At 37.0% G+C, this 15,137-nt stretch overlaps 1 protein-coding gene across 2 annotated transcripts in view; it reads left to right on the plus strand.

Moving 5' to 3' along the window:
- SYNPR (synaptoporin) overlaps positions 1–15,137 on the plus strand; it is a 342,577-nt gene that overhangs the window by 322,845 nt on the left and 4,595 nt on the right. For both annotated transcript variants that reach the window (XM_032290375.1, XM_032290376.1), the window contains one exon: positions 11,992–12,183. In XM_032290375.1, coding sequence (XP_032146266.1) covers positions 11,992–12,183 — 192 coding nt within the window. The remainder of the gene's footprint in view (positions 1–11,991; positions 12,184–15,137) is intronic.

Raw genomic sequence — 15,137 nt, forward strand, 5'->3', positions numbered from 1 at the left:
ACATGTGGCTATTGAGCATTGAAATGTGGCTATTAAGAATTAAGATGTACTGTAAGTGTAAAATACACCTCACATATCAAAGACTTAGTACCAAAAAAGTAAAATAACATACTAATAATTTTAGATAGACTATGTGAAATATTTTTTATGTATTGGGGTTTGTTTTAATATATTAATGTAATTCATTGCATCAATTTATTTTTGCTTTTTTAAATGTGGCTACTTTAAAAGTTAAAATTACAAACTCAGTTCATATTTGTGGCTTGCATTAGAATTCTATTAGACAGCACTGGGTTAGGGTCTTATACATTCCTTTCCAAATTTCCGGCAGCCTCATTCCCTGCTCTTACCACCTGGGCTACAATTATTATTCTTTAAATTAAGTCATTTTTAAAATTTAAATGAATGTATTTTTGAATAAAACCCTGTACCACTACTGAACATAGAAATTCAGCAATATTTGACATAATTAGAAGACAAACATACAAATGAATCAATAGAAAATAAACTGCTGTATTCTAGCTACATAGATATACCATTGCTTACTTGAAGGCTCTGAGTCTAGAGCCAGTTTTCTTCAATGAAAAAAATGAAAAGATTGGCACCTGTTAAGTAAGCATTGAAAACGATATAGCACCCAAACTGAGACTTTACTACTCAGATTGAAAGGAAATTTGGAAGGAGAACATTTTTCTCCCTCTGTAGGGATGTACCAATATTATTTATTGCTTGTTCCCACCAGGATAGGCAACCCAAATTTCAGAAAACCTGGGCATAATGAAAAAACACTAACTAAACAGGGAACCCAATGTCCTGAATTCAAGTCTCAGTTACTTGTGACAACTTGGACACATCACTGCCTCTAATTTTCTCATCTGTAAAATGGATATAATTATCTTCTCCCTCACACAGCTGTTGTGAAGGTCATATGATCTTCGCTGAAAACTGTAGGTGCTCTCTGGAAGTGAGATGTTGTTGTTATTAATAATTCAAATGAAACAATGAAACTATCTCACAAGTGGATAGAACAGAACCTTTTTCTATCCAGCCATTTTTTTAGCTCTTCTCTCTTCCAAGGCAAGTCCAAAGCTCTGCCCCCAGCTGAGCTGCTCTCTTGCCATTTGCTTTCTGTGTTTCCTGATCCGTAGTGTCATTCTAAAATTCTTGGAAGCTGAATTAGCAAAGTGATCCATTTTAGGGTGGATGAGGGTGACTCCTTGGACTGGCTTAATGTATGTATGATAACCTAGCAGTAAATGTTAAAAATATATCTTCCATATCCACACTATCTCTGTTAGACAGACAGGGATATTTGTAAACACCTGGATTCTTGTTTGAAGCATCAGGAGGCATTGACTTGTCAAGTGGGAGCCATTTGCTTCTCCTGATACTACTGAAGACAGTCTTAGGCAGACTATTACATGGCATTAAATAACATGAATGAGAAAGCTATCCCATATTCAACTAAACTGCAAGCCTTCTGCTTAGGTCATGCTAATACAGTCATGTACACCATAAGGATGTTTTGGTCAACAATGAATCACTGACAATATGTGATAGCAGTCCCATTAGATTATAATAAAGCTGAAAAAGTCTATCCCCTGGTGACATCATAGCCATCGTAATGTCATGGTAGCACAATTACTTTAAAAATTAATTTAGCGTAGACTAATCATACCGTATTTATAAAGTCTGCAGTAGTGCACAGTACTGTCTATCCTATGCCTTTATATTTAAATTCCAGTGCTGCAAGCTCTGTTCATGGTGAGTGCCCTATCCAAGTGTACTGTTTTTTATGCTTTATATTTGTACTGTACCTTTTCTATGTGTAGATGTGTTTAGATACTCAAATACTTATCATCATGTTACAACTGCCTGCAGTATTCATAACATTAATAGGCCGTACAGGTTTGTAGCCTGTAAGCATAGTCTATACCACATAGCCTAAGCGTATGGTAGGCTAGGCCATCTAGGTTTGGGTAAGTGCACACTATGATGTTCACACAATGATGAAATCATCTTCTTTAAGAACATATCCCTGCCGGTTAAGTGACCAATGACTGCATTTCATTAATACTCCTCTGACACTTGTTAATCTCCCAGTGTAAAAATCCTAGGCCCCAAAGCTGGACAACCAACCATCTCTAGCTAGAATATAAGATATTTTATTTTCACTGTATAGTATTTATGCCTACAGTTTTCTTCTATCTGTGAGAAGCTATTTTGGTTTAACATTTGTAGTACACTTATAATTTCTAAGATAGCTATGTAAAAAGCATAATTTGCTTTAAATGAAATATTAAGCAATAACACAGGAGATATGTGGACAAGATCAAAATTGTTTAGGTAGGACCAAACTGACTAAAATTTAGGGAGCATCAATTAAAGTCATTATTCACATAAAATATACCAAAAATCATCTTTCTCCCAAATTTTTGGAAAGCTTGTGATATGCTGTGGTAGTCAAGCCAGACTTTAATTATAAGGAAAATAGTTAAGCTGTCTATTTAGTTTCCTCATAGGTAAAATGGGGCTAATGTCGTATCTACGTCATAGGTGAATGGTGTTGGTAAGCACTCAGCAGAGTGCTGGCATATAGGAAACACTCAGTAAATATGGGCAGCAGCTACTGCTGCTGGTCCTAAAAGAGGCACCAGTTCTGGAGAGCTTCTGCTCTCCTCTCTACCCTTCTATATCATGATCTGTGCCAGGAGAGGACAGGCATGGATCATATTAATGGGTTCCCTGCTCTCTGGATACCAGCTGGGTTTTGCCAGTAGGGAGCCTCAGCAGGAGGTTGGAGAATGGAGGGAAGTGGTATCAGGTTATTTGTTCCCACATCTCAGTTTCTGCAAGATATTCTCAAACCCAGGTTTATGCCTGATATGGTTTGGCCTTATCCCCACCCCAAATCTCATCTTGAATTGCAATCCCCTAACTCCCATAATCCCCATGCTGTTCTCATGTTAATGAGTGAGTCTCGTGAGATCTGATGGTTTTATAAGCATCTGGCATTTCCCCTGCTTTTACTTCTCCTTCCTGCTGCCTTGTGAAGAAGATGCCTTGCTTCCCCTTCACTTTGATTGCAAGTTTCCTGAGGCCTCCCCAGCAATGAGGAGCTCTGAGTCAATTAAACCTCTTTCCTTTATAAATTACCCAGTCTCTGGCAGTTCTTCACAGCAGCATGAGAATGGACTAATACAGTGCCCAAAGCCAAAAAGTACAAAAGTTCAGGCTTATATATTCTTTAGAATTTTTGACCTAGTCTCCCCATCACCATCCTTTGCTTAAAGAAAACCTGGCTTAAGGCTACTGTCTGAAGTCATTTGATGTAAAAATTCTCAATTCTTTTTACTTTTATTTTAGGTTTAGGGTACATATGCAGATTTGTTACATAGGTAAATTGCATGTCACAGGGGTTTGGTGTACCAATTATTTTGTCATCCAGGTAATAGAACCCAAAAGATTGCTTTTCGATCCTCACCTTCCTCCCATCCTCCAGTCTCAAGTAGACCCTAGTGTCTGTTTTTCCCTTCTTTGTGTCCATATGTGCTTCACTGTTTAGCACCAACTTATAAATCAGAACATGCTGTACTTGGTTTTCTGTTCCTGTGTTAGTTTGCTTAGGATTATGGCCTCTAGCTCTTTCCATGTTGCTACAAAGGACATGTTCTCATTCTTTTTTATGGATGCATAGTGTTCTATCATGTATATGTAACACATTTTCTCTATTTAGTCTACTGTTGATGGGCATTTAGGTTGATTCCATGTCTTTGCTATTGTGAATAGTGTGGCAGTAAACATAAACATACATATGTTTTTAGGGGAAAATGATTTATACTCCTTTGGGTATATACCCAATAATGAGATTGCTGGGTTGAATGGCAGTTCTGTTTTTAGCTCTTTGGGGAATCATCACACTGCTTTCCACAATGGTTGAACTAGTTTACACTCTCACCAAAAGTGTATAAGCATTCCTTTTTCTCTGCAACCTTGCCAGCATCTGTTATTTATTTATTTATGCATTTATGTATTAATTTATTTAACTTTTTAATAATAGCCATTCTGACCAGTGTGAGATGATATCTCATTGCGGTTTTGATTTGCATTTCTCTAACTTCTTTTGAAAATGCCTATTCATGTCGTTCGCCCACTTTTTATTGGGGGGTCTTTGTTTTTTGCTTGCTGATTTAAGTTCCTTATAGATGCTGCAGATGCATAGGCTGCAAATATTTTCTCCCATTTTGTAAGCTATCTGTTTACTCTGTTGATAGTTTCTTTTGCTGTGCAAAAGCTCTTTAGTTCCCGTTTGACAAGTTTTGTTTTTGATGCAACTGCTTTTGGTGTTTTCATCATGAAATCTCTTCCAGGTCTTATGTCCAGAATGGTATTTCTTAGGTTATCTTCTAGAGTTTTTATAGTTTTGGGTTTTACATTTAAGTCTTTAATCCATCTTGATTTGTTTTTATATTGTGTAAGAAAAGTGTCCCATTTTAATCTTCTGCGTAGGGCTAGCCAGTTATCCCTGCACCGTTTATTGAATAGGGAGTTCTTTCCTCATTCCTTACTTTTCTCAATTTTGTCAAAGATCAGATGGTTGTAGGTGTGCGAATTTATTTCTAGACTCTCTATTCCATTCTGTTTTTATAACAATACCATGCTGTTTCAGTTATTGTAGCCTTGTGGTATAGTTTGGGTAAAGTAATACCTCCAGCTGTGTTCTTTTTTGTTAGAATTGCCTTTGTTATTCAGGCTCATTTTTTCCATATTAGTTCTAAAATAACTTTGTTTTAATACTGTAAAGAATGTCATTGGTAGTTTGATAGGAATAGCATTGAATCTATAAATTGCTTTGGGCAGTATTGCTATTTTAACAATATTGATTCTTCCTCTCCATGAGCATAGAATGTTTTTCCATTTGTTTGTGTCGTCTCTGATTTATTTCAGCAGTGTTTTGTAATTCACATTGTAGAGATTTTTCTCCTCCCTGATTTGCTGTATTCCTAGGTATTTTATTCCTTTTGTGGTTATTGTGAATAAGCTTGTGTTCTTGATTTGGATCTCAGCTTGGATGTTATTGGTGTGTAGAAATGCTATCAATATTACTACACTGTACGCTGATTTTGTATCCTGAAACTTTGCTGAAGTTGTCTGTCATATCAAGGAGCTTCTGGGCAGAAACTATGAGGTTTTCCAGGTAAAGTATCATATCTTCTGCAAACAGGGATAGTTTGACTTCCTGTGTTTATATTTCGATGCTTTTCATTTCTTTCGCTTGCCTGATTGCTCTGGCTAGGACTTCCCACACTATGTTGAATAGAAGTGGTTAGAGAGGGCAGTCCTCTCTTGTTCTGGTTTTCAAGGGGAATACTTCCTTTCTTTTTTTTCCTTTTGACAGAGTCTAACTCTGTCGCCAGGCTGGAGTACAGTGGTGCGATCTCAGTTCACTGCAACTCCGCCTCCCACGTTCAAGCTATTCCCCTTGCTCAGCCTTCCAAGTAGCTGGGATTACAGAAAACAAGCCACCACACTCAGCTAATTTTTGTATTTTTAGTAGAAATGTGGTTTCACTATGTTTGTCAGGCTGGTCTCTAAACTGCTGACCTCAGGTGATCCACCCATCTCAGTGTCCCAAAGTGCTGGGATTACAGGCGTGTGCCACCGCACCTGGCCTTCAAGAGGAATACTTCCAGATTTTGTATAATCAATATGATGTTGGCTGGGGGTTTGTCATAGATGGCTCTTTTACTGTGAAGTGCATTTCTTCAGTCCCTACTCTGTTGAGGGTTCTTAACATGAAGGGATGTTGAATTTTATTGAAAGTGTTTTCTGCATCTAATGAGGTGATAGTGTGGTTTTTATTTTTAGTTCTGTTTATTTGGTAAATCACATTTATTGATTTGTATATGTAGAGCCAACCTTGCAGCCCAGCGATAAACCCTACTTGATCTTGGTGAATCAGCTTTTTGATGTGCTGCTGGATTCAGTTTGCTAGTATTTTGTTGAGGATTTTTGCACCTATGTTCATCAGGGATATTGGCCTGATGAACAGTGTTTTCTTTTTTAATTGTGTCTCTGTCAGGTTTTGTTATCAGGGTAATGCTGGCCTCATAGAATGAGTTGGAGAAGAGTCCCTTCTCCTTAATTTTTTGGAATAATTTTGGTAGAAATGGTACCATTTTTTTTACTTTACACATCTGGAAGAGTTTGGCTGTGAATCCATCTGGTCCTGGGCTTTCACTGATTGTTAGGCCTTTTATTACTGATTCAATTTCAGAAGCCATTATTAGTCTGTTCAGGGATTCATTTTCCTCCTGGTTCAAACTTGCGAGGTTTCCAGGAATTTACCAATATCTTCTAGTTTTTCTACTTTGTATGTATAGAGGTTTTCATAGCAGTTTCTCCACTCGGAGAAGTCAGTGGAGTCGGGGGTAATGTCCCCTTTGTTATTTCTGATTGTGTTATTTGGATCTTCTGTTTTTTTCTTCACAAGCCTAGCTAAAAGTCTATCGATCTTATTAATTCTGTCAGAAAACTAAATTTAAGATTCATTGATCTTTTGTATGGTTTTCACATCCCATTTCCTTCAGATCAGTTTTGATTTTAACGATTTCTTGTCTTCTGCTGGCTTTGGGGATGGTTTGCTCTTGTTTCTCTAGTTCCTCTAGTTGTAATATTATGTTAGTAATCTGAAATCTTTGTAACTTTTTGATGTTTAGTGCTATAACCTTCCCTCCTAGCAATGCTTTTGCTGTGTCCCAGAGATTCTGGTTTCTTGTATCTGTCCTAATTAGTTTTGAAGAATTTATTGATGTCTGCCTTGATTCCATTATTTACCTAGAAGTTATCCAGGAGCAGGTTGTTTAATTTCCATGTAATCATTATTATTTTGAGTGATTTTAATAGCACTGATTTCTGTTTTAATTGCTCTGTGGCTCATAAGTGTGGTTGATATAATTTTTAAAAATTTACTGAGGATGGTAAACATTCTCAATTTTAATTACATTATTAATCGGTCTAATTAAAACCTTGTTGCTGTTGTAAGGGCAAATTTTGCCATGTAAAGTTTTGTTTGGGAAAACCATTGGCCAGTGCTTTGATCATAATGTCACATTGTTTTTATTTGGCCTAAGTATAAAATAAGTTTTTAAATACACAAGCTTATGTAAAAGAAAAGTAACCATTGTGGAAGACAATGTGGCGATTCCTCAAGGACCAAGAAACAGAAATTCCATTTGACCCAGCAATCCCATTACTGGGTATATATCCAAAGGATTATAAATCATTCTATTATAAGGACACATGCACACAAATGTTCATTGCAGCACTGTTTACAATAGCAAAGACCTGGAACCAACCCAAATGCCCATCGATGATAGACTGGACAGGGAAAATGTGGCACATAGACACCATGGAATACTATGCAGCCATCAAAAACGATGAGTTCGTGTCCTTTGTAGGGACATGGATGAACCTGGAAACCACCATTCTCAGCAAACTGACATAAGAACAGAAAATCAAACACCACATGTTCTCACTCATAGGTGGGTGTTGAACAATGAGAACACATGGACACAGGAAGGGGAGCATCACACACTGGGGTCTGTGAGGGGGAAACTAGAGGAGGGACAGCGGGGGGTGGGGAGTTGGGGAGGGATAACATGGGGAGAAATGCCAGATATAGGTGATGGGGAGGAAGGCAGCAAACCACATTGCCATGTATGTACCTATACAACAATCTTGCATGTTCTTCACATATACCCCAAAACCTAACCTAAAATGCAATAAGATATATATATATATATATATATATATATATATATATATATATATATAAATAAAGTTATCTCTAATTCTACCATGGCCACTTGATATATTCTTATGTAATGTTAAATACATCAATATATATTTTTTAATGAAATTGGGATCATTTTATATATTCCTTCATTCATTTTCTCACTCAACAAATGTTGATGGCACCTCTTCTGCCAAGAGCCAGCAATGTGCTAAGTAGTCAAAATCCTTGCACCCATGGAACTAACATCTTATTGGAAGAAGCAGGCAAACAAACATTTTCAAACTGTGAAAAATGCTGAGCAAAGAAGAATAAGGGGATAGACAGAAAGGTGTACATTTTAAATGCAGACCTCAGGGAAATCTATCTGGGGAGGGAGACATTAATAAGGACCAGTTAAGGTGATAAAGTAGATCATATGGCTATAAGGGATAGGAAGGGAATTCTGCAACAAGCAAATAGCAAGTGTGAAGTCCCTAAGGCAGGAATGTGCCCTTCTACAACATGGCTCTAAGAGATAGGAAAGGAGCTCTGGACAGAGGAAACAGCAAGTGCAAAGGCCCTGGCCTGTATGCACAGATCTCTACACTGGTGTTTCTACTTCAGTCTATCAGAAACATTTCCTCCTACAGCCATTCATTTCAGAAATATTTATTAAGCAACTACTATGTGTCAGACACCATTCTTTGTGCTGGGCAGACAGTATGAGCATCATAGGCAAAGATCTGCCCACAAGATACAAGCAAGTAAATATATAATGTACCAGTTGGTGAACGTGAAACTGAGAAAAATAAAACTGGAAAAGGAACATAGGGAATTTAACGTAGGATGCTATTTATATGTGGTGGGCAAGAAAACAACATGATAAAATGAAATCCGAGTATTGATTTGAATAAAGAAAGAAGGAGCCATGTGGATCTCAAGGGATGGGGGCGTGAAGGGTGCAGCTTTAAGCTACACATGTTCTTGGTGAGTTTGAGCAGCAGACAGAGGGCCTATGCAGTTGGAGTGAGCATAGGTTCCTACATGCTATGGAGCATGTAGGTTCCTGCTCCATAAACTTATATGATTTATATTACTCTTGTTGCTGTCATTGTTTCTTTTATTGGTGATATAAAAGTTTGCATTTATTTGTCACTCACTATTTACCAGGCATTGTGCTAAACATTTGATTTATATTATTTTATCCTCCTAAGAGGGTTACCGTTATTATTCCAACTTACAGAGAGGTAAACTGAGGCCTCAAGTAGTCTAGCAAATTACCTATGAACACACAAGTAACAGGTAGTATGTGTCAAAGTAAGGACTAAAACCCAGGTCCGTCTGATGACAAAGTCTGAGCTTTTAACTCAGATAAGAGAAATTATTATATTACTGATGCCTTTTTACAAAATGGTACTAGGGCATAAAAAGTTGAACCACCTTCTTAAAATGTCATCTTTGTTTCAAAGATATAGATCCTTGACTTCAATCAGAAGCCTGTTTATGGAAAAATGACTTTTTACTATGTTTTATATTTAAATTAAGCAGGACCTCAAATCCATTTTCTTTCCTTTTTTTTTTTTTTTTTTAAGAAATGAGATCTCATCCTGATGCCCAGGCTGAAGTGGCTGGAGTGCAGTGATGCAATCATAGCTCACTGCAACCTCAAACTCCTGGGATCAGGTGATCCTCCCACCTCAGCCTCACAGGTTGCTAGGACTATAGGTATGCAGCACCATATCCAGCTAGTTTTTAAATGTTTTGTAGTGATGGAGTCTCACTGTGTTGCCCAGGCTGGTCTTGAACTCCTGGGCTTAGGCAATCATCCTGCCTTGGCCTCCCAAAATGTTGCGATTATAGTCAAAACCAACTTAAAAAAAAAAACTTTTTAGTTTCTTAATTTTAAATAGGAAGGTCAGTATTCCATAAAGCAGATGGCCAGGCTTAGAATCCTTGCACCTCCACTTACTAATTCATGACTTCAAGCAATTTGTTTAATCCCTTTGTATCTCTATTTCCTCAATCGTGAAATGGAATCAGGATTAGTATCTATTTCATGGTGCAGTTGTCAGGATTAAGTGAGTCAAAACATGTAAACTTGAAATAATACTTGACACATAATAAGCATTCAATAAATGTTAGGTATGGTTATTATTTGAACAAATAAATCTAACAGTTTTCTCCAATTTCTAATTGAAAGGCCTTCACATGACTCTATTCTGTTTCCCCATTCTACTGACCTTTTAACAAGTCTTTTCTAATTATGCTGAATATAAATAATGACCACAATTGTACTATAGGTAAAGTTGTAGGGTAACTGTGGGCTCTAACAAATATGTAATATCAAGAGAACAGAGTCCACATTTTCCATTTTTTAAATACTCCGTAAGACTTTCCTCAATACTCGGCACGTTACTCAAAAATTACTATGTGAATAAAAGCATGAATGAATTAAGGTACCAGATTGAACACGAACAGAAAGCCATGATTTGACACAGTCAGTCTGGTTTATGGATTTTTAACTATTCCTCCAATTTCAAGTTCAGACCCAAACACCTGAGTTTTTATTCCAAATGTTGTTATTAATTACTGTTGAAACAGCTGTAGACATTGTATTTGTTTGCTTGTTTATACCTCTACCTCATCTCAGAAAGGCTCATAAAGACATTTAAAACCCAAGGTGTAATTGAATGACAATGAAAAGTAAAAAGAAGAAAGAGAATAAAAAACAAAATAAGGAATCAGGTTAAAATACCCATGCCATCAAAACCCTATGAATGGGTCACACATTGGCCCTTAATTTTCTAGAGGCATCATGAAAAAAGGTGAACTGGTGAGTTGCATAATTCACAACAGCCACTGGATCAAATGAGTTGCAGAAGATTCAGCCACTCTGAAGTGAGACCCTCCAGAATGTTCTCCACAAAGATCACCCCTAACAACTGTCCAGCACAACAGCATCTTTAGAGTTTAAGAGTTCCCTCAGTGTAGATCATGGGATCATGATGAAAAGTAATTCAGCCACATGATGAGAGCAAGATACAGAGCTAGTCAGATGCACTATGCCCTTGGGTAAGAAAGAAACACAAGCCAAATTTTCTGTTTGAGGAGGTTATTATTAAGAGCAAAAGAGCAGCCTGTTTCTGCTGGCATATCATTTACTTTTTTTCTTTTCTGGTCGATGTTTTTATTATTTTAGGTAAGCAGCATGAAACATGTTTACAGTAGTCAAACATATATATAGTCAATCTGAAATTTTTTTCTACTATGTTAGAACGTGGTCTAAATCTTGGACAGTCTCTCCTACCTGCCACCTCATCTGAGTCATGAGGGAAGATATGAGGCATAGCCCCTATAATCAGAAGTTTGGAGATGGTCTCTAAAATGCTCATCCCCTTACCTCCTAAAAATTTTGTTTGATATGGATGAAAGCTTCTTTCCCCTACAAACAGCAGATGATTTTCAGAGTCAAACAGATTTGAATTCTGGCTCTACCACTTTCTGTATGTTACCTTATATCTATGAGTTTCAGCTTCCTCCTCTTTAAAATTGGCCTAAGAATACTGTCTAACATGATTATTTTAAGAATAATTTTATACCAAACCTCTCACCCATAGCACACATTCAAAAACATTATAGCTCTTACTGTCTTCCGCTTAACACAGTTCCAGGCATACAATAGATAACACATTGGTTTGTTAAGTGAACGAACGAATAAATGAATGAATGAGTGAACATTGTCATCCAGAGTCTTCAACAGTTAGCAGACAGATCTCCAAATGTCTGGAATCATGACAGCTTGGTGATTAAGAGATTGGACTCAATAGTAGGGTTGCCTGGGTTTGAGTCCTGATGCCATCATGAATTATCTGTGAAGTCTCAGACCAGCTATCCAACCGTTCTCTATGTTAGTTTAACGTCTGCAAATAGGATGATGTACCTTTCCTTACAGGGATGTTGTAGGAACAATTAGGTGCAGGTTATAACTTTATTCCTGGGATTAAGCATTTAATAAATATTATTATTTACTTTATGGAAAGATTAATATCACAAAGCTTTCTTTTATTTGTTTTTCAAAATCTTTTCTCTGGTTCCAATGCTATGAGATCTTAAAATTTTCCAAAAGGCAAATCAAATAGTTACATAAACAAATCAACTCGTTTCTAGAACTCACATTTTCTTTTACCATTTTCTCTTCTGATTTGTTTCTGTAGGACTTCATTGTCACTGTAGTCTTCTCGTTCCTATGGTTGGTGGGTTCATCAGCTTGGGCAAAAGGATTGTCTGATGTCAAAGTTGCAACAGATCCCAAGGAAGTATTGCTACTAATGTCAGCTTGCAAACAGCCATCCAACAAATGCATGGCTGTCCACAGCCCTGTTATGTCAAGCTTAAACACTTCTGTGGTAAGTATTTTTCATCTGTGCTTTACTGTTCATATCATTGTTTGCCAGTCAAAATAATAAGAAAAACATCTCAGAAGTCATCTTGAAAATTGTTGCCTACACAACTAGGTCAATCAAAAGGTGAGATAGTTCACCTCAGGTGCAGGCTGATCACTTGGCCCTAGGGTTTTTTTATTGTCAGAATCCATCATTCCTAATGAGAGCAATTAAAGAGTTCTTAATAAGAACCTAGTAGGTATTAGCAGCTGCTGCTTTGGTGACAGTCCAGCCGAAACTCTAAGCCAGAAGCAATTATGAAATCCAAACTTTGGCCGGAAACAGTGGCTCACACCTGTAATCCCAGCACTTTAGGAAGCCAAAGCAGGAGAATCATCTGAGGTCAGGAGTTCGAGACCAGCCTGGCCAACATGGTGAAACCCCATCTCTACTAAAAATGCAAATAATTAGTCAGGCCTGGTGACTCACACCTGTACTTCCAGCTACTAGGGAGGCTGAGGCATGAGAATCCCTTGAACCCGGGAGACGGAGGTTGCAGTGAGCCGAGATCTTGCCACTGCACCCCAGCCTAGGCAACAGGGTGAGACTCAGTCTAAAAAAAAAAAAAAAAAAAAAAAAAAAAAAAAAAAAATCTCAACTTTAAGGTTGAAGCCTGACAGAAGTTAAAAAAAAATATTTGAGAGCGTACAAGTTCCTGGTGAGAAAATATTGTTCAAGCCACATGTAGTTAGAATACACCCAACTGATTAGAGAAAAATACACAGACCTAGTAGGATGAAAAAAGAAAAACATTATATAAAAAAGTACTTATAATAGCTGTGGTAATATCTGAATTTTCTCCATGCTTCTGGTTTACTTTATAACTTTGGAAAAGCGGCACTGTATTAGTTGAACAAAGTCAAATATTATCATCAAGAGTATGGTTCTTATAAGAAGAGAGAAAATCTGAGAGTTAGCAGGGACACTAAGTTGGATTTTTAATTTATAAGTCTAAGACTTGTATTATTCCAAAGAAAGAAACTGTATCTGAGAAATATGCAAGCTGAAATGGCAGGAAAAAGCAGCAGTTATTGAAGAAAAGGCTCAGCAGTGTTTGCTGAAAGAACATTTTTTAGCACACCCCAGAAATAATTATCTTTGCTTCAAGATTAACCTGTATTTCTACAGCTTTCTGAAATTCAATCTGGGAAGGCACTTAAGAAGAGAAAAAGGGTTGCTACTCTGAATGGACTGTGATTTCTGCTTTGGTGAGATAGTAACCAGGAAAAGAAATTCTGCCTTAGGGTCTCACAATCATTTTTATTCATTGCTGACTACACTTGTAAATAAATACTTTGAGGTATACATTACCATATTTACTTATACTTCTGTAGTTTGTTTATAGACAGTATTTAATTAAAGCTATTACAACCCTGTTCTCAAAATCTAAGACGACAAGATGAAATTGCTTTGTTAGTTTAATACTTAATCTTCCAATAAATTGACATTCTGCATGGTTCTTCTAATTCTACTTCTGATACATCTAATGATTTTTAGACTAAAAGATAGAAATTATGAAAGAAAAACAATGTGACGTGTTTCCTAAAACCAAAATAAAGAACGAATTGAAACCGAATAACATGATGTGTGTGAAAGGACAGGTCCAGTGGTGTTTTTGTCCCTATCAGCCAACAGTCTTCTAGTTCCCAGCAACAGAAAACTCAGTTTACCCTGGCTAAGGCAAACCAATCCTCATACCCCTAAAATCTGTTATTTGCAGTTCACTTCTGATACCAATGTTTGTATGCATTAGAATAATCAAAGCTGACTCTAACAACATCAGGAAAAAAGTATTTGGAAGGATATTAAGCAGCTCATACAATTTGGTGAAACCTGAAGAAACAGAGTCTAGAAAGAGCAGTTCTCTGGAGCAGAATTGGAGTTCTAGATGTTCAGTACCAAAGAATTGTTTCTTAGAGTTGCCATTAGTGGAAAATTTTATCTAACCTTGCATTGCTCTGCTCAAGATGCAGAGTTCCAGGAGAGAGCCGAAGCCATTTGACTAAAACTTGGCTCTGCAAAGAAAATCAGATTTCTATTACCAACAGTGGGGGAAAGGACATTAATCAACCAAAAACACAATATTTTTATTACAAATTGCTTGGCTTCAAATCATATTGAGCTAGCTTATGCAAAAAATGAAAAGAATTGGAAATCCATTAAAAATGTGTCTTCCTAGGGCAGAACCCAACAGCCAAGAACTGGAAGACTTTCAGGAAGCTGGACAGTCCTCATCGTCCATCTCTCATCTGTCTTTCTTTCTGCATCCCTATCCCTTTCTGCATGTTTATTACACTGTTCTCTCTTTTCAGATGAAATTTTCTTTTTTTTTTCATCCATACAGCAGAAGATAGTCACCCTACAGTTTCTAACTTTATATGTATTTTTTAAAGGAACAGCTTGGACAGAACGAAAATCACTCGGGCCCAATTCCAAATTTCTGGTAGAGAGAATCTCATTAGCCCACCTTGGGCCGGATGCCCACCTCAGTCTCATCAGTTATGAACAGAGGGTTTGGGCAATGATGTAGAAATGTGGCTCAGAGAACACACTTTACTGGGCAAACATAGTTTTTGGAGTAGGAGCCAGACATATACCACAATAAATACCCTTTACAAGTAAATGAATCAGTAAATAATAGTCATACTCTCTACCTTGGTAACAAATTTACTTTCTTCAAAGCACTTTGGCATCTATAATTTTACAGTAACACTAAAATGTAGGTAAGATATCCAGATACTACATATACTGGGAGCTGAGGTAAACTCTCTAATCCTTAGTTTTATCATCTGTAAAATGGGGATAATTGTATAACAGATCTCAGGACTGTTGAAAAATTCAGTGAGATAATCTATAAAAAAATACTTAGCATGATGCCCAGCTTATGGCAAATGCTCTATACATGTCAACTGAAAATG

The sequence above is a fragment of the Sapajus apella genome, unplaced genomic scaffold (genome assembly GCF_009761245.1).
Source record: "Sapajus apella isolate SASKATOON/1434 unplaced genomic scaffold, GSC_monkey_1.0 scaffold23, whole genome shotgun sequence".
In the NCBI taxonomy this organism is placed as follows: domain Eukaryota; kingdom Metazoa; phylum Chordata; class Mammalia; order Primates; family Cebidae; genus Sapajus; species Sapajus apella.